The 19951-nt window shown below is 33.7% G+C and overlaps 2 protein-coding genes and 1 long non-coding RNA gene across 3 annotated transcripts in view; 1 reads left to right on the top strand and 2 right to left on the bottom strand.

Moving 5' to 3' along the window:
* Window positions 1–19951, top strand: part of LOC109619215 (uncharacterized) — a 95431-nt gene that overhangs the window by 47778 nt on the left and 27702 nt on the right. The gene's annotated exons all lie outside the window — the stretch shown is intronic.
* LOC117687394 (uncharacterized) lies at window positions 3699–5242 on the bottom strand. The gene is made up of 3 exons (XR_010711121.1): window positions 5053–5242; window positions 3950–4097; window positions 3699–3858 (listed from the first exon to the last, which is right to left on the bottom strand). It is a non-coding gene; the product is annotated as an uncharacterized lncRNA (long non-coding RNA).
* LOC117680374 (uncharacterized) lies at window positions 15838–19792 on the bottom strand (the record flags this gene model as incomplete). The annotated part of the gene is given in 8 exon segments (XM_066080705.1): window positions 15838–15895; window positions 17261–17336; window positions 17550–17633; window positions 18074–18202; window positions 18854–18973; window positions 19065–19139; window positions 19279–19397; window positions 19687–19792. Coding segments are annotated over 8 exon segments (735 nt in total), but the record flags the coding sequence as incomplete, so codon positions are not given.

Genomic DNA, 19951 nt, shown 5'->3' with positions numbered 1-19951 from the left:
GGGATTGTTGTTATTGAAGCTGTTGATATGTGGGGAGGGATTGTTGTTATTGAAGCTGTTGATATGTGGGGAAGGATTGTTGTTATTGAAGCTGTTGATATGTGGGGAAGGATTGTTGTGATTGAAGCTGTTGATATGTGGGGAGGGATTGTTGTTATTGAAGGTGTTGATGTGTGGGGAGGGATTGTTGTTATTGAAGCTGTTGATATATGGGGAGGGATTGTTGTTATTGAAGCTGTTGATATGTGGGGAAGGATTGTTGTTATTGAAGCTGTTGATATATGGGGAGGGATTGTTGTTATTGAAGCTGTTGATATGTGGGGAAGGATTGTTGTGATTGAAGCTGTTGATATGTGGGGAGGGATTGTTGTGATTGAAGCTGTTGATATGTGGGGAGGGATTGTTGTTATTGAAGCTGTTGATATGTGGGGAGGGATTGTTGTGATTGAAGCTGTTGATATGTGGGGAGGGATTGTTGTTATTGAAGCTGTTGATATGTGGGGAAGGATTGTTGTGATTGAAGCTGTTGATGTGTGGGGAAGGATTGTTGTGATTGAAGCTGTTGATATGTGGGGAAGGATTGTTGTAATTGAAGCTGTTGATGTGTGGGGAAGGATTGTTGTAATTGAAGCTGTTGATGTGTGGGGAAGGATTGTTGTTATTGAAGCTGTTGATATGTGGGGAAGGATTGTTGTGATTGAAGCTGTTGATATGTGGGGAAGGATTGTTGTAATTGAAGCTGTTGATGTGTGGGGAAGGATTGTTATAGAAATGTGGGGCATGTGATTCTGTTATCTTACCTTCTTGTTTCACGGCCATTTTTCAGGTGGTCCAGAAACCTTCCCAGGAGGCCAAGCAGACACTGGCAGCACGTGCGCACCAAGTCGCGGTGTCCGTACAGGAAATTGTACACTGCTCTGAACTCATTAAAGGTATGTGACTGATAATTCCTGTGACAAGATTAGGGATGTGATGAGTAACCATTATACATGTAATAAGTATAGCCCTGTGTCACTGTTACCAAAGCAACAGCCGACACATCAACTTTATGATATTCTGCTCTGTTGTACCGTATCTATCTCATATATATGCATAGCATTCAAATCTTATTATTTGTCAATTTTTGTAGATATATATTTTTTATTGAACTTTTTTAAAAGTAAAATCTATGGGTGATTGTTTTGATACATGTATATATGAATTATAATATGCATGAGAGGAAAAGGTTTTAAGAATGTATATTATTATTTGTTCACAATTTTAAAACAGATAACAAATTTTTTTGAAAGATTACAGATAAGACAATTTGCAGCATTTTTAAAACTCAAGATATTGCATAATGTAGATATAAATGCAAAGCAGAAAGAAAAAATTGCATTAAATTCATAGGAAGTAAAATTACAGTAGTTAATGTTAATGGAAGTAAGAAGATGTGAAATTTGTTGGAATTTAATTTCAATGCAAAGTAAAATTCAAGAGCAACAATTTATTGGGAAGTTATATTTAAGAAGTTGAATTTATAAGAAGTAATCATTTTGGGAACAAGGCATAGAGTAGGAGCCAAAGATTGAGTCATTTAATGGCTGGGTTAAAAAACGTGTGGGTCAGTAATAGTATTCATGGACGATGCCCAAAGTGGGCTTGTGATAACTGATAATGCTTGTGATTATGGGCATAGTGCTGTGTAGATATATATCTGACTTGGTTTTCTTTTAGTGGGCCAACCCGCAGAAGGAGGTATTGAGCTTACAGTGTCATGTTTTGATTTTTTTGGCTTCCCTTTTATTTTGGTGTATTTTGTCCAGATGTCTTGTGTATCAGAAAAAAGAAACTTTAATTTTTATACAGAGACAGCACTATTTGGAAGCAACCAATCAGAATGGCTGTTAGGGTCTGTAACTGACCCGGATGACTGAATTACTGTGAATGTATTTCATGATAAGGAGAAATGTCACTGCCTGCATATTTGAGACAAGGCTTATACTCTAGAGATATATTCTGTAAATAGACACTGTTGTAGTTTGGTTAGAGATATAAAGATGAAATGATATGGACACAGATGAAGTCTGTTAACACTCACTTTCTACTGTGATCTGACTGTACACCAGGTGAATTTCAACACCAATGTTATTTTTGCCCAATGGCTTGAGAAAATAATTTTCCTCTTTTGAAACATGAAAAATTAATACAGAGAAATTTAGTGTATTTAATGATGTGGTCCATCTTAAATTTACTAATTCAAGGGGTTGGTTAATTGGGCAAAAATAACATGGGAATGAAAGTAACCATTACACACCATTACAATATCTATACACTTATGTGGAGTATTGGGAAATAGAGAAACATATATATTCAGAAGAATAGCAGTGTTGCATTTGGGCACAGAGATCTGATAATTGGATAGACATGTATTGGATTCAACAACTGTTACTCTTTGTTACCTGTATTTACCTGTATTTACCTGTATTGTCTCGTGTGCATGAGAAACGTGCTGCATTGTTTACCCCTCAGTCTTGTGTTTGGGGGGAAGGTCACTCCTACCCCTTGTCAAACTTGTCCCTCCATAATTTGATGACACTTTGTTTTTTCAAACTAGCGTCCAAAGAGATAAGATGGTCCCATATCGTGAATGGTAACCATGGCAACCATTGAAAACAAAAGAGGAATGCTTTCATTGTAGGATAGGAATAAAAATGCTGCATTAACAGTGAAATTTACACCTGAGATATTGGGTTAGAGTTTGTGACCTGTGAAATTAACACCTGAGATATTGGGTTAGAGTCTGTGACCAGTGAAATTAACACCTGAGATAATGGATTAGAGAGTTATGACCTACCATGATATGTGATGTAGATAAAGTTCTTTATCAAACCAGTTGTGCTGGTTTCTTTTCTCTCGGAGCAAACACAAAAAGTTAGATAAAATTTAGCCTTCATTTAAAATCATTTAAGTTTTATACATTGAAAAAAAAATCCTGTTTATTTTGGCTATTGGAAGTTGACAAATTATTTTGATTGGCTGTTAGAAATTGTCCTGTAAAATGTTTTTATTTTGATTTGCTGTTCATTATTGCCTTGTAATTTTGATTTAAAAGTTTTCCTGTTAATGCAGCAATTTGTGTTTACAGTCCAATTCCCCCAAAATAGGCTCCAGACAATCACGTGACTAACAGTCCGGGTAGATTCCATTAACTCCTGTCTCCTCTCTCTGACCTTACATCTGCGTGACCTTGACCAGAGAATGACTTTATGACCTTAGGTGATTTACCCCATACTCAACAGATTTGATTCTATGCATCTCGCCTCTCTCTGACATTACATCATTGTATCTTTGACTTTATTTTTGACCTGAGATTATGTATGACCTTTTGACCCTAATTGATTTTAAGCAAACTTGGCACATATGACCTCATGCATCATGAATGACCTCAGACAGCCACTCTGACTTTCTTTGTCTTAAAAAAATTAAGAAAAAAGTTGGACTTTAGTATAAGAAAGTTCCGGACTGCATTTTACAAAGAACTCTTTGACTTGGTCTAAAAGCATCTCACTCTTGTAGAATGATTGCTGTAAACCGAATTTCTTATACTGCATTAACAGATCAAACACATGATTTCTTTGCTTTAAAGTACCATAACCATTTTTCAAAAATGTTCATAATCTACCGTAACTCCATAATATAACCGGTCTTCATAGCTCGTTCAAATACCTTCGTTTTCCTTTTCATATTTTGCTCTTTCTGATGCGACCAAGTCTTCACATTTGTCAGCACAGGACTCCTCTGGAGTTTGAGTTGTTGTCTGGCAGTAACAATTTCTAACATCCCTACGGACAGACAATGCCGCCACCGCGACAGTCGCTGTAATACATAAGCTTTATTTTTTTTCTTTTCAGATAACACAAATACAGTATTTGTCAATGTATTTCTAATCACAGTGATCTAGCCCTACCTGCAAGCGCCACGACGCCGATGGAGCCCGCTGCTACTAGAGTCCCGGATGTTAGGCTCGATTGCGCCTCGTAGAGGGGCGCTATCTGCCCATAGCAAGCACCAAGCAACAACACTCCAATAAAGAGTCCCCGTTTATTGGTCAGCGTCTACATGTATGTTTGAAAAAAATTACTTGAAACTCAAAGGAAAGCAAAACAATGTTTTATCCAATTATTGCGGATAAAATTGGACCAAATGACCAATGCTTTTCAAGGCATATATGATTGAAAATTAAGCATACTGCAAGATAAAAAATGAAAATGTTAAAATAAACATATGTGTGAAAGATGTTCTTAATAGTTTTTTTTATCTCTGCAACTCTTATCTTGATATCAATTTATTGACGATTTAAGTTTTAAAAAATTACATTGGGTTAAAATTAAAAATCTTAAGTGTTGTTATTGCCGTGCTTGATAGTTATCTTTGTTTAAAGATGGCATTTTTGAATCCGCTTGAGTTGTAGTTTCGCAAAAAACAAAACAAAACAAAAACATGAAAAAAGAACCCCCAAAAAACATATATGTCAAATGATAGACAACTGTCTAGAGAGTATATAATTATTTTTGTTTTAAGTGTATCTCGCCTGACAGGTGAGATATTTACCTATAAATATAATCATTCATTAGGAAGATAGTAAGGGTGCAACATTGTCACTCTGGCGCTAATATTATTATCTAGCACAGAATTCATTGCGTAAAATATTCTCTTTTACACTCCAAAATGAAAATAACCAAATCTTGGCCTATGTATTTTTTTTATTTCGTTATACAACTTTTCTTTGAAGAAATGCTTTTTTTTTATCAGTGAGTATCGATATATGTAGATTGTTTTTATAACTGATATATTTTTTGAAATCATAGCACATTGTCTTTTTAGGCCCTCCGATGAATGAATAATTGAAGATAGTAAACGCCAAAGTATGAATTCTATAAACTTCAACAGAAACAGACCTGAAAGGCGGCAAAGCAAACCGGTTCCCTCACAACGGGATACTTAGTTCGAGTCTCACCTGAGTAAATGAATAATAATCAATGTTGTAAACAACACCAGTCATAAATTTACCTGCATGCCCCTGTAGTCCACTGTAAGACGTCTGCAGCGATGACTGGGGTATCTTGACTGTACAGCTTAATGTGATAGGGGGACCGTGACGTCTCTCCAATCAGATTTATGGGTTTCTAAGTCATTAAGCTTTTACTAATTGATCCCGTGACCCTGTAACCATACACCTTTAAATGGGACGCGTTGTAATCCGTGCATAACCAAGTCACGTGTTATACAAAAATAAATCATAAAAAGTGGTCGTAATATTGAATATAGTATTTTTATCTATAAAATAATTGTTTGAATCAGAAATTGTTACACATACGGCTATTTAATGGCGATTTCTCAATGCGATATTAAAATGGGGCATATTGATTAACTTTAAATAGAGATACGTCCGAAAATACGCTATAACTAATTATTATGATAATATTGAATCTGCATTGCATGATAGTAGTAGGAATGGTAAAATATATTGGAAGTTGATGAAAGATTTATTCAAAGTTAAAGCAACAACTGAAATACCCCCATTGCAATTCTTTGAAAATGGACAACCTACATTAGCCTTTTCAGATATTGAAAAAACAGAAACTTTGAACAAATATTTTTCATCAATTTCAAATATTGAATCTGCGAATCGTTCATTACCAAATTTATACTATATGTGTAATAATTTTTTTTCAGATATTCACATAGAGGTTCAAGAAGTTTTTGACATTATATCAATCTTGCCCGTTAATAAGGCTATTGGCCCTGATAATATTAGTCATAGAATGTTGAAATATACAAAATTTTCCATTTCAAAACCTTTATGTATGCTTTTTAACAAATCACTTGTTGAAAATTCATTTCCAAATTATTGGAAAATAGCTCATGTTCTACCGCTCTTTAAGAAAGATGATCCATCTGTTGCAAGTAACTACAGACCGGTATCCCTGCTAAGCTGTGTCAGCAAAATTATGGAAAGGATAATTTTTAAGCACGTTTACAATTTCTTTCACGAAAATAATTTATTCTATAAATACCAGGCAGGTTTTTTGCCTGGCCATTCCACGGTATTCCAACTATTAGAAACATATCATAGCATTGTCAAAAGTATAGAAGATGGGAAAATGTGTTGTATGATTTTTTGTGATTTGTCTAAAGCTTTTGACAGGGTGTGGCACGAAGCCCTAATTTTTAAACTTCAAACTTATGGTATAAGTGGGCATCTTTTACAATGGTTTAAAAGTTACTTATGTGATAGAACACAAAGGGTAATGTACAAAAACAAGTTATCATCAACGTTATGTATCAATGCTGGTGTTCCACAAGGGTCAGTATTAGGACCACTTTTATTTCTTATTTACATTAATGATGTTGCAACGAATATGTTATCATTTTGTAGACTTTATGCTGATGATAATTCATTACAACATTGTGATTTAAATACTAAAAACATTGAAATTGTATTGAACCATGATCTGAAAATTCTCAGCGATTGGTCTGACAAGTGGTTATTGAAATTTAATCCGTCTAAAACAAAAGCTGTTTTTTTCACTAAGAAACATGTAGAAGAATTTCCTAAGTTATTTTTTCAAGGGTGTCAACTGGACTATGTTTCAACCCACAGACATCTTGGTTTACTTTTTTCTAATGATTTAAGTTGGTCTCAATATATTAATAATATAGTAAACAGTGCATACAAAAAATTAGGACTTTTGAAAAAACTTAAGTTTACTCTAGGTAGAACTAATTTATCAAAAATGTATATCACGTTTATTAGACCAGTTCTTGAATATGCTTCTGTAGTATGGGACGGTTGCAATATGTTTGGCATGGAGAGATTAGAAAAAGTTCAATTAAGTGCTGCAAGGATTGTTACTGGTTTACCCATTTTAGCATCTACAGATTCTCTCTACTCAGAAACTGGCTGGGAATCTCTGGTCAGTCGACGAAATAAGGCTAAATTAATAACCATGTTTAAAATTCATACAAATCAAGTACCTGAGTACTTGAGCAATATTATTCCTCCCGTAACAAAAAATGTCTCAAAATATCACACAAGAAATAGCGAAAATTATAGTGTTCCAATCAGCAGATTAGAACTTAACAAAAAATCTTTTGTACCTGACACCATTCGGAAATGGAATTCTCTCAAATTAGAAGTTAGGGAAGCAACGTCTCTCAACATATTCAAGAAAAACATTACTGAAAGTATTCCTCAACCTCCAAAATATTTTTCATTTGGTAAACGCACTATTAATATTTTACATACCAAGTTGAGACACAACTGTATTTTGAATTATGATCTTTATAGAAGAAACATTACTGAATCACCCAATTGTATTTGTGGTCAAAAGGAGGATGTTTATCACTTTTTCTTTGTATGCAAGAATTATGTAAATGCAAGAAACAATCTTTTTGAATTACTTTTTAATAGGCTTGATGAAAAAATTTTAATTAACTCACATTTGCTTCTTTGGGGTAGTGACAATTTGTCTTACAATACAAACTGCTTTATTTTTTCAGCAGTTCAAAAGTTCATTAATGAGTCTGGAAGATTTAATAATTAAATTCCTTTTTGCTTTTGCTTTCTATACTGTACATTAACGTTAACTACTATATATTTGCAATTACTTTGTAAATGTATGTCCATGAATTTAATTATTATAAAGTCAATAACTATTAGTAACATGTAATATTACATGTACTATGACAATTGTATATATTGTATGTATTATCATTAGGAGAGGAACTTGTAAGTTGTAAGAACTTGTTTCCGATCCTTTTGTGTTACTTACACAATAAAATATGTTCAAATCAAATCATCCGAAAATAAACAGTGCAATACTCTCTATGAAATATGGCTCAAAATCAACTGTTTTGAAACATGATTCTGCGATTAAACACCACTTAAACATTAACTCTTAATGAAATCTTCTAGAAATGTTGCGAAGACCCGGGCACTTGTTCTTGCACTTCAGTTTTTAAGGTCGACGCTGATGTCACTCATCAGACCTGATATTTACATTGAGGCTCTGAGTACATACAACACTCGCTGTATACTCCATAGCTAGCTATCGATGACGTGAACTCCTGACGGGAGAAGTAATATAGGTCGCAAATAAAGAGAAGTAATATAGGACGCTAATTAAGGAGAAGTAATATAGGACGCAAATAAAGAGAACTAAACAATGGGGCTTGTGATTTAAAGATTCTACAATATGAAACAAAATAAGTGGACTGAAGCATTGAATGCTCTTTAAAATAAGTAATCTACAGTGTATTTATGTAGCAAAAGTCTGATGGTTACCTCACACAGATCACTCGATACTCTACATGTACCTATTCATGACCTATGTGGAAAACCATCGGTTGCAGTGGGTAAATACAGATCTATTGAAAAGTCGACATAGAGTTTGAGAATGATTTGAATTATTTCTGAATGATCATTAATAAATGAAATGTCTCGATACCCTTCTTTGATTTTATAAACACAGAATAATGTTTCGTTATCATACACTGGACACCCAGTATGTCCAACATAACACAAAAAGATGAACAGGGTTCTTAAATGTTCCTCACTGGTAGGTTAAAGTTTTGTGCCACTAAAACATTGTACACAGATGTTTTTTGATTGATAACACAAGACAAAACCCTGTGTTGAACAGTACCGATCAGACCCAACCTAACACCAGAGTAAACCCCAACTAAACCCCGGGTTTAAATTCTGGGTTTACTTTGGGTTTACCTTTTGAAAATGTGGGTCCACTCGGGGTTAACTTTGGGTTTACTCGGGGTTTACTTTGGGTTTACTCAAGAATTGCTTTTAGAGTAAACTATACGCAAAAAAGTGTGAAGCAGACCTGTATTTTATCTTATCATCCTACTGCCTGTAATTCCTGCCCTTGTATATTCCGAATACACAAGTAGAGTCTGCTTTCAGGGTATACTTCTGATCGGGGTTTACTCTCTGTGTCCACTCTGGGTTTACTTTGGGTTTACTCTGGGTCCACTCTAGAAAACCAAGAAAGTAAACCCAGGGTTTAGTTGGGGTTACTTTCTGTTAGGTTGGGACTGATCGGTACTGTATGTCCCACAAAAGTGAGAAAGGTGAGAGTAACTAAGGACTGTTAACATTTGACCAAGTCGTTGGTCAATGTGTTAGCTAATTATAAAGTAGCTATTCAAATTGGTTAATTATATGATTTCATCCGTATATTCAATAAAGACTCCAAAACAATAAGCCGGGAATAAATTAGTCTGAGATAAGGATGGGAGCTTATGCTAGGTATCAGGAGAAAACGTACCCAAGAGAAAACGTACCCAGGAGAAAACGTACCCAATCTCTAGGGTACGTTTTCTCCAGGAGAAAACGTACCTGGATACGTTTTCTCCAGGAGAAAACGTACCCTATGAAAATCATAATTATACTACTTAATAGTTTTAAATACTATTTTGCATAATAAATATACAGAAATGAGTTTTATAGATATATGAATTTAATACTTTATGATTTTAAAGGGGTTGGACATATTAATAATTTTCAAATGCTACTTTAATGCATATTTCAATGCATAGATGTATAGAAATATATTCATTTTATGAATAATATCTTTATAATAATTGTAGCAACTTTTATTTTAGTACGAATTTAATAATGACCTGTCATAAAGTGTTATCTGACTACTTCTTCTAATTATCCATTTATCGGTAGCCTTACCGATTTGAGTTTCTCCATGCGAGATCCCCTGATTTTAATTATAGTGATAATCAATTAAATACCTGAGCAGCATGTCAGTGGCGTCAGAAGCAAATTGACTGTTCAATGTTACATTTCGTAGTAGTTTCCATGTGAACTTGGTTTTATTAAGCAACTTTGTTTTATAGATAAATTTCAAAAAGTGCAAAAAAAAAAAAATAACGCGATATCGACTTCTTGAGATACTCATCATTTAGTTCTCCAAATGAGATTGCAATAAAAACTAATTATTTCACGGTCTCGTTTATGGTGTATTAATTGTCGACTAATTAAACTGCTCAGGCCATCTTCGTGTATGTGTATGTTACAAATTATTGTCTGAATAATTTAAGTACGTGACTATGCATTTAAAAACAACAGCAACAAATGCTACAAATGTTCATTGTATATTTTATTTTGTTTCATTTAAGAATATCCATGAAAACCATTATTTATTATTTTCATAGGGTACGTTTTCTCTTGGAGAGAACGTACCCGAGTACGTTTTCTCCAGGAGAAAACGTACCCTATAAATTGGGTACGTTTTCTCCTGGGTACGTTTTCTCCTGGGTACGTTTTCTCCAGCATTCTTATGCTATACCCTCGGCGTCGGCGTAGGCATCGGCGTCAGGACCTGGTTAAAGTTTTTGTTGCAGGTCCTGTATCTAAGCTTAGCCTATTACTTGTCCTATCTTCACCAAACTTGCATGTGTAATGCATCCGGGCCTACTTATGGACTTGAAAGACTAGGAAGCTGAATTCGAGTCCTAAATTCCAGATGCTGGAGGAGGTTAAGGTTGTTGGACCAGGTTTAAGTTTTTGTTGCAGGTGCCCTTTGATAGCAATATCTAAGTTACTGCAGGTCCGTACTTCACCAAACTTGCATGGATGGTGTGTCTTATGATACTGATGCACAAGACAGGCTTGAGTGCTGAATCTCAGCTATAGGTTTCGGATGCTGGAGGAGGTTAAGGTTGTTGGACCAGGTTTAAGTTTTTGTTGCAGGTGCCCTTTGATAGCAATATCTAAGTTACTGCAGGTCTGTACTTCACCAAACTTTCATGGATGGTGTGTATTATGATACTGATGCACCAGACAGGTTAGAATGCTGAATCTGAGCCATAGGTTTGAGATGTTGGATATGGTTAAGTTTTTTGGAACAGGTCACATTTTTAATAGATAATAGTACTTTTTCAAACTTGCATAGTTGATTAAACTGTAGTATGAATTAATCACAGAGGAAGCTTCAGATGCAGAGCTTGATCTCCATTATCAAGGATGCTAAAAAATATATCTTAGTTATTACTGATCCAAACTTCACCAAACTTGAATGGATGGTGTGTCTTATGATACAGATGCACCTGACAGGCATGGATGTTGAATCTGAGCCATAGGTTGCAGATGCTGGAGCAGGATAAGGTTTTAATTGCTAGTGCCCTCTGATGATGATATCTTTATTATTTCTGGTCTTAACTTCACCAAACTTGCATGGAGATGCATCTTATGTATACTGATGCACCTGACAGGCTTGAATGCTGAATCTGAGCCATAGGTTTCGGATGCTGGATGAGGTTTAGTTTTTTTTGAACAGGTCACATGTTTTTTAGATGATAGCTTGCATAGTTGATTAAACTATATTATAAATGAAACGCAGAGGTTGCTTCAGATGCAGAGCCTGATCTCCATTATCAAGGATGCTAAAGAAATCTCCTACCTCACTCAAACCTGCTCGATAGATAGATGTGTTTGTTGATAAATTATGTAACATGATTCCTATGATATAGTATTGTATGGTATGAAACAATATTGTTTAATATGATACAATATTATATCATATGTAATATTATAAAAAGTTATATGATACGATATGATATTGTATAAAAAATTTTGATATTTTATGTTATGATATTGTATCATGATATCGTTATGTATAGTATATTGTATATTATGATACAATATTGTATAATATTATATTGATTATTAATTTATTATTTAATCACATGACACTATTACATAAGATATTGCAAAATATAATATTGTATCCTATGATACCATATTGTATATTCTATAATATTGTATCATACGATTTTGTATAATATGATATTAGTTTCTGTAAATAGAATTATATCACATGAAATTGTATAATATGATACAGTTATATTATATAATATCGTATCATACGATATTGTATAATATGATATTGGTTTATAATATGATATATTATCACATCACATGAAATTGTATTGTATGATATTATATAAATAGTGCCTGTTTGGGAGGGTAACAGTTGAAATTGACACCCCGAGAAAACCATTGTCAACCGACGCGAAGCGGAGGTTGACAATGGTTTTCGAGGGGTGTCAATTTCAACTGTTATCCTCCCAAACAGGCACTATTTATTTTGTTATACTGTATGTCTTTTTTAAAATATTTAAGAAAATTTTACTGCTTTTATATAGGAATAACGTGAATTCTACAGCGAACCGTACGCGCATAATTTTCGCGCATGTAACATTTTTTAATGTTACCCGTTGCCAAGTGCGTTGCTAACGCTGAGGGTAATAGTAAATATTATTAACTGCGTCTTAACCAATCAGATTTCAGTATTTAACATGAAAGTATAACAATGTAAAATATATGATTGTATCATATGATACAATATGTATAGTATTATTACTTATTAGGTTAGTTACTGACTCACTACGGAAATATATTGGGTTGATCAATCTCATAGATGGCGAGGCGAAGCCGAGCCTTCTATGAGATTGATCAACCCAATATATTTCCGTAGTGAGTCAGTAACTAACCTAATAAGTGTTTTGTTTTCTCGAGGACTATCAAGCGACATATTTATTCACAAATAGCGATGATCTACGCAAAGCCATGTACAAGATGCCTTACATCTCGTCCAATTTAACTCATTTAAACTCTTCAAAATTTTCATCTCACCTTTCAAATACTCTTTCAAAATCTTTGCTTTACCCATGTTTACTTACAATGTTTTGTTGCTATTTAATTTCAAACGTTTTCTCCCTTTCCTCTGCAGAGATTTGAGCAAATTTCGTCGCTGCCATTTTGTTCTGCTCCAGACAAAACAATGTGACGTCAATATTCTAAGGGCAACTACTCTAATTTTTAAGAATTTCAAAGGGCAACAACTCCAAATACTTTAAGAACTTACAGTATGCAGTTTATGTATAAAATACTATGAAATGTCGAAATGAGTAAGCGAAGCGTCGACCAATGACGGCCATATTGCCTAATATTATTTCTCACGGAACAAATATAGAGATATATGAGGCAATCACGTGCTATGTTTAAACCAATGAAAATGTGACATTTCAGTCCAAGGGAAAACAATATATAATATTTAACTTTATCACATAATATTGTAACATTTGATATGATACAATGTTGAAGTATCAAATAATATTGTATCTGTTTTCATATGATACAATTTGATCATTTTATGTATCAAAAGTGATACAGTATCATACAATATCATACTATATTATACAATATAATATCATATGTTTCAATGTTATGATGTATTATGTAATATGATATTGTAATATAATACTAGTATATTGTTTTATATATTATGATATTGTATTATTTGATCAAACACAATAACGTATAACCCAATACAATGTCATATCATACGTTACAATATCGTATCTCATCATTGTTTATTATGGTATTTTATTGTATTATATGACATATGTTGTAAATATGATAGGATACAATATTTAATTTTATATTATTGTATTGATTAACATATGAACCTATGATTATCATACAATTTTTTAACAGATGATATACGATATTGTGTCAAAACAGAATCCATGAATATCCAAGATCATAAAGTATGATTTTCATTTAATATGATAAAGGTGGTCTCATAAAGGTGAAGTCTCATAAGGGTGATGTCTCGTCTCGGTGAGCTTTGTAATCTGTGATTACTTATGTTTTAATGTACACATGATACACATTTTTTAAAACGACGATAAAGGGCGATTTTAACGGCGGATTTTAATTCGATTCCATAGAACATATATTGAATGACCATTTATGTATATTTTTTTTATTCGAGAATAAATTGTTATAAAGTTCAGTGTCTGACAACCGAGCCCCTGTGGTCAAAATCCGTGTGTTTACAGTGTATGTATATAAATGCGTGGCTGTAGGGTAAAGATACATCTGTAAAGTGCGTGATTGCGGTGTAACGTTATATGTTTACAGACAGACGGACAGACGCCGGACAACAGGTGATTAGTAAAGCTCCCTCGAACCTTTTGTTCAGGTAAGCTAAAAACCTACAGTATAATAACATTGTTTTAGCAGTTTATAATACTGCTTAAGGATGAACCAAGCTGCCATAATAAAATATTTGCATATCCATTGTTCTTTCCCACTGTAAGCCTATACAGAGGAACTTCAATTATTTTTCTATAATCGCAATTGCTCTGTCTGTATACTATGACGTCATAAAGGATACATTAAAGTCGGAATGTTTATTTTTGATGCAATATCTAAATGTCTACACAGCAAAATGTGCCACATACGTTTCACATACGTTAAACATGTGTGATACGTACGTGACCTCACGTACGTTTAACGTGATTTAAGTACCACGTGTGTTTAACGTACGTTTTAAACCGTACGTGGTACATACGTTACACGTATGTTTAACACACGTTGTAGATACCTTACGTTTAACGTACGTGGTAAATACCATACGTTTCATATACGTGGATTATAACGTGCGTTTAACATATGTATATCTTTTATATGTATATTTAATGTGACTCGAATCTCATGTGTTTCTCATAACATGCAACATGTATGTATATATTCTATATATAAAAATATTCGAGTCCCATCTGTATATGCAGTGATTGGGAAGGCCAAAAATGTCAATGGGACTATGGCCCCACAGTTATTAATTTTAATGGGCCATTTTAATAATGAAAGGGCCATCTATTTATTCATTGGGGCCATTTTGTAAAATTGAAATTATCAAGGACCAACCTAGAGCAAAACAACTTCTATAAAATTAAAAAACTTAACCAATTGGTTAAATTTCATTTATTTGATGTGTTTATACATTTCACTAATGCAATTTTTTGCTTAATGATAAATAAAATCAGTCTCTGTACTTCTGTGTTTTTTGGGGTATTAGTCAAACCCTTTGACCTAATTATTACCGTTATGTAGAGAATCTTTCAAACTTTGAAGGTTATAACTGTAGGGAAACAGTTTTTTTTTATTATTTAGACATTAATTTTGCAAGTTATTAACTAATTACAAGTTTCAACTAATTGTAGTATCGACACTTAAATAAATAAACATCGGTTGTAATTTTCAATGCACAGTGTGGTTGCATCACCCGTATTTATAACACCAACAGTAACAATAAGCGATGATGGTAAGACAGTCATGAGTTTTAATAATCACAACAGGGATTAATTGAGGCTGTGAAAACGTCTTTTCAATTAGATAATCATCATTTTACTGCATTTGGGGTTAGTTTACATAATTGAGAACTCAGAATACTGGGCGACTTCAACTTCTCTTTCGGAGGAAATTCTGGAATGATCTACCACGCATAAATGAGTGGAAACATTTTTATTGGTTGTTTATTTCTGTTTTACCAAACATGACCAATGAAATTTGATGTTTTAAAAGACAATTAGGTAAATCGTACAGAGTAAATTTCCAGCGGACATCGCTAAAACTTTTATAACCGATGAGAAATTTGAACGCGCACTTCGGCGCTTAGAGTAATTGATTTAATGCGCCATATTTCTCTTAAATGCGACTATGGCGCGTGGCGCAGGTCCTTCCCACTCACTGGTATACGTAACAGACACATGATCCAGGTCTTTGATTAAATGTCTTCAAATGTTTCTTTTGTCTTTCAGTTCAAGTTGTTAAAATCCCTGAACTCCCTGCTTTAGGCTCTTCAAATAACTATTTTACTTCCCCATCAATGGAACTACATGTAATCATGTGTCAAACCATCTGCTAATCTAAAATTACAATAAGAAGGAAAAACAAATTTTCACAATTTAAATTTTGATTTATTTTGCTTTACAGTAACACTAAACAGTCACTCTTCAGTGTTTCCAGAGTTTTCTGAAAATAAAAAAAAACATGACTGCAAGATAAAAAAATTTTTATCATAATGTGTTAACACAATGTTATCTTTTTTATATAGTCCTAAGTATATGTATTGAGCATTCAAAAATGAGGCCACAAATCCTTATTTTTGTCATGAACAGTATTTGGCAACCTTACACAAGGTATTTATCAAAACGAGGCTATTGTGACCTACTTATGACTGTTACATCCCTTTCCATATGATGAACCAGCTGACCAAGTTTGAAAGTCCTAGTCCACCCAGTTTAAAAGATATAGCATAGACAGTATTTGGTAACGCTATGCCAGGTATTTTTCAAAAAGAGGCTATTGTGACCTACTTTTGATTGTTGCATCCCTTTCCATATGATGAACCAGCTGACCAAGTTTGAAAGTCCTACTCCATCCAGTTTAAAAGATATGGCACAGACAGTATTTGGTAACGCTATGCCAGGTATTTTTCAAAACGAGGCTATTGTGACCTACTTATGACTGTTGCATCCCTTTCCATATGATGAACCAGCTGACCAAGTTTGAAAGTCCTACACCATCCAGTTTAAAAGATATAGCACAGACAGTATTTGGTAACGCTATGGCGGGTATTTTTCAAAACGAGGCTATTGTGACCTACTTATGACTCTTACATCCCTTTCTATATGATGAACCAGCTGACCAAGTTTGAAAGTCCTACACCATCCAGTTTAAAAGATATAGCACAGACAGTATTTGGTAACGCTATGGCGGGTATTTTTCAAAACGAGGCTATTGTGACCTACTTATGACTGTTACATCCCTTTCCATATGATGAACCAGCTGACCAAGTTTGAAAGTCCTACTCCATCCAGTTTAAAAGATATAGCACAGACAGTATTTGGTAACGCTATACCAGGTATTTTTCAAAACGAGGCTATTGTGACCTACTTATGACTCTTACATCCCTTTCCATATGATGAACCAGCTGACCAAGTTTGAAAGTCCTACACCATCCAGTTTAAAAGATATGGCACAGACAGTATTTGGTAACGCTATGCCGGGTATTTTTCAAAACGAGGCTATTGTGACCTACTTATGACTCTTACATCCCTTTCTATATGATGAACCAGCTGACCAAGTTTGAAAGCCTACTCCATCCAGTTTAAAAGATGTGGCACAGACAAGTTTGAGAGGGACAAGAAAATATAAATTTCTATCAGAGACAACATTAGATGCCAAACAAATTTTGATATAATTTGGCCCAAGAAAGCTCAAGTCAGCTAAGAGCTAAGCTTTAGCATTATAATTTATTAAACATATATCAATGGATATTCTAAATGAATTGGTTTAAACATTGATTTTAATAAATTAAAAAAAAGATGTTTTTACCTCTTGCCCTTTCAGTTCTCCTCTTATCAATTTCTTCTAATCTTTCCCATTTCTGAGGCCTTCCATCCTTTTCAATCTGAAATGTTAAAAACAAATACAGTTTTGCAATATTTTATTTGGAATTCTTTTAAATCTATGAGCATCTTTGCTTTAAAGAAATGATTTCCAAATTTGAAGTTTACAATTTTTTTTTTAAAACAATCAAACTATAAACTGTTTTTTAAAATAATTATCATAATGATTTAATTGTTACTCCATGAAAAATTGAAAATGTATTTTGATAACTTACTTCTTCCCAAAAAGACCTAAATTCCGCCCAGAAAGATGCCGAAGTCCCATCGTTAAAGTACCTCTTCTTGTGAAGAAAGTGTCTCTGAAATTAAAAAAGATTAACAATGAACAATCCAGATGATTGAAACAATGTCTCCTTTTCCTTTTAGTTTCCACAAAAGTAGATGTTCTGATCCCAACAGGTCTCTCTCTCTCTCTCTTTCTCTCTCTCTCTCTCTCTCTCTCTCTCTCTCTCTCTCTCTCTCTCTCTCTGTGAACTGCTTTTACATACTTCTTTAAATCCATCATTGCATATTGGTAATTAGAGCATAAACTTAACCAAGTAATATCAGTGGATCTAGACATAAGAGCTGCAGATGGATTATATAAAAAAGACAATACAAATATGGACAATGAAAATTGTCAAAGATCAAGGATGGTCCATCCTTTTTTCTGCAAGTTCTACATTTTTATATTAAAAAAAAAATTCTTATCATATAATTTTTTTTTCAAATATTTTGCTTACTGATTGTGAATACTTACCAACAGAATTGTTGCACGCATCCTTTCCTGGGACAGGGTGCATTCATCGGCCTTGGAGTAGCTGTGAAAGATGTCATAGCACAGCTCTCCAAGGCCTTTACAAGGAATACTTTGTTTGTCTGCCAGAATCTATGCAAAAATAAATTTAAAAAAAACATGCATATATTTTAGCACTTTTTTTCATATATCAAGATGTAACCAATTAATATTAACCTTTTTGTTGTAATTTAACCAGTTGATCATCAAAAAAGGAATCAGGAATAGAGCATATCTGATATGTTTGTATCTACCCCCTCTATACACAAATACACAGGGAATTTATGCACTTTTCCTTCCAGTGATCTTGAACTTGCCCAAATGACCTTTGTTTAGACTTACATTTTACTCTAAGGTAAGCTGCATACACAATTTTTGTGTGAAGAGACTGATTTTGATATTCCATCATAAGAAAGGTCTATGGATGGGACACAATTGCACTGACAGTGACCCATAGATAAACAGACGGACAAGGTAGTTCTTATATACACACTCCCTCTCCCTTCCCATAAAAAAGAACTTTGTAGGGGGTATAACTATTTGTCACATACAAGTATTATGGAGAGTTGGTTTTTTTTTTAAATTTTAATGCTAGAGAATTATACATACATTCACCTACTGTAAATCCTGAACAAATTTTTACACATACAGACTTTTTACAACTCATGTAAAATAAAGTGAACATGAAAAATTTGGACAACAGATAGCAGTCAAACACACATTTTTTATCAAATGATTACACACCTTTCTCCTAAATTGATTCCTGAGCTCCGTGAATTTGTGTAATGAATGGGAGACCATTCCCTGGAATGCTGCAGGATTGGTTCTCATGTCGTCCATGGCCAGGCAAGTGTGAACTTCATTCTGAAATATTTACATTTATACATACATAAATTTATCGCAGATTACATTAAGCGGGAAGCCCCAGAGAACAATCAACCTCCAGATTTTTTACCTTAAAGTCATCACTTTTGACTTCCACCCATGGGCGACATGAGAACCTACTTCTTAAATATAGGTTGAACCTCCTCTAAAATACAAAGTCAATCAATGCATGTAAACACACATCCATGTGCATGAAACATAAAAATTATATAAAAAACTTTTATAAAGGCATATCAGCAAATGTATTTTAAGGTTTTGATATTGACAACAAATTAAATTTGAACCTTGCATGAAGCCGTGTTAATGTTGAATGCTTTGGTAGACGCAGGTGACTTGCCCCTCAGCTCTGCCACTTCTCTTCGCAAAAGGGCAACGTCACCTGTGAGCTTGTCCAATTTTCTAACTGCAAATATAATATGCTATATATGTACATATAATGAACAAAAATGGCATTTTTATCGAGTAGCATGGCGTGTTTTAGCTTCAATTCTTAGCAATTTTTTTTTTTATATATATATAAAGACCTGAACACTGCATATAAATCTAAAAAAAAAATAATAATAAAATGCTAATACTAAGATTTACAGCTATACAACAAACATATAAAGTAACGCTTGTGTGATTTATAGTATTGTTTTGTATTTTGAGAACAAAAACATGAAAAATATTTAGGCCTATATATAAAATCTTACTTATTTCATCTGTTCTGTCATTCCTGACACTGGCCGGAGGATTAAGGAAAAGATCCTGGGAACCACCTGCAAGTGACTCCGTCTCAGGAATAGTCTCTTGGGAATCCTTTTTAAGATAATACAAAATAATTGATATAAATCGAAAAACTAAACATTTGCCTGGTCCTTGTAAAAAGGTATGACACGAATACATAACGTTACATATATGTGTAGGGGCCGGGGGTAAACAACTTTAAAATATATATATACTGCACTGATAGAGTTT

Source organism: Magallana gigas, chromosome 1 (genome assembly GCF_963853765.1).
Source record: "Magallana gigas chromosome 1, xbMagGiga1.1, whole genome shotgun sequence".
NCBI classification, from domain to species: Eukaryota; Metazoa; Mollusca; class Bivalvia; order Ostreida; family Ostreidae; genus Magallana; species Magallana gigas.
The sequence above is the reverse complement of the archived record's forward strand: the minus strand, read 5'-3'. Positions and strand labels throughout refer to the sequence as shown.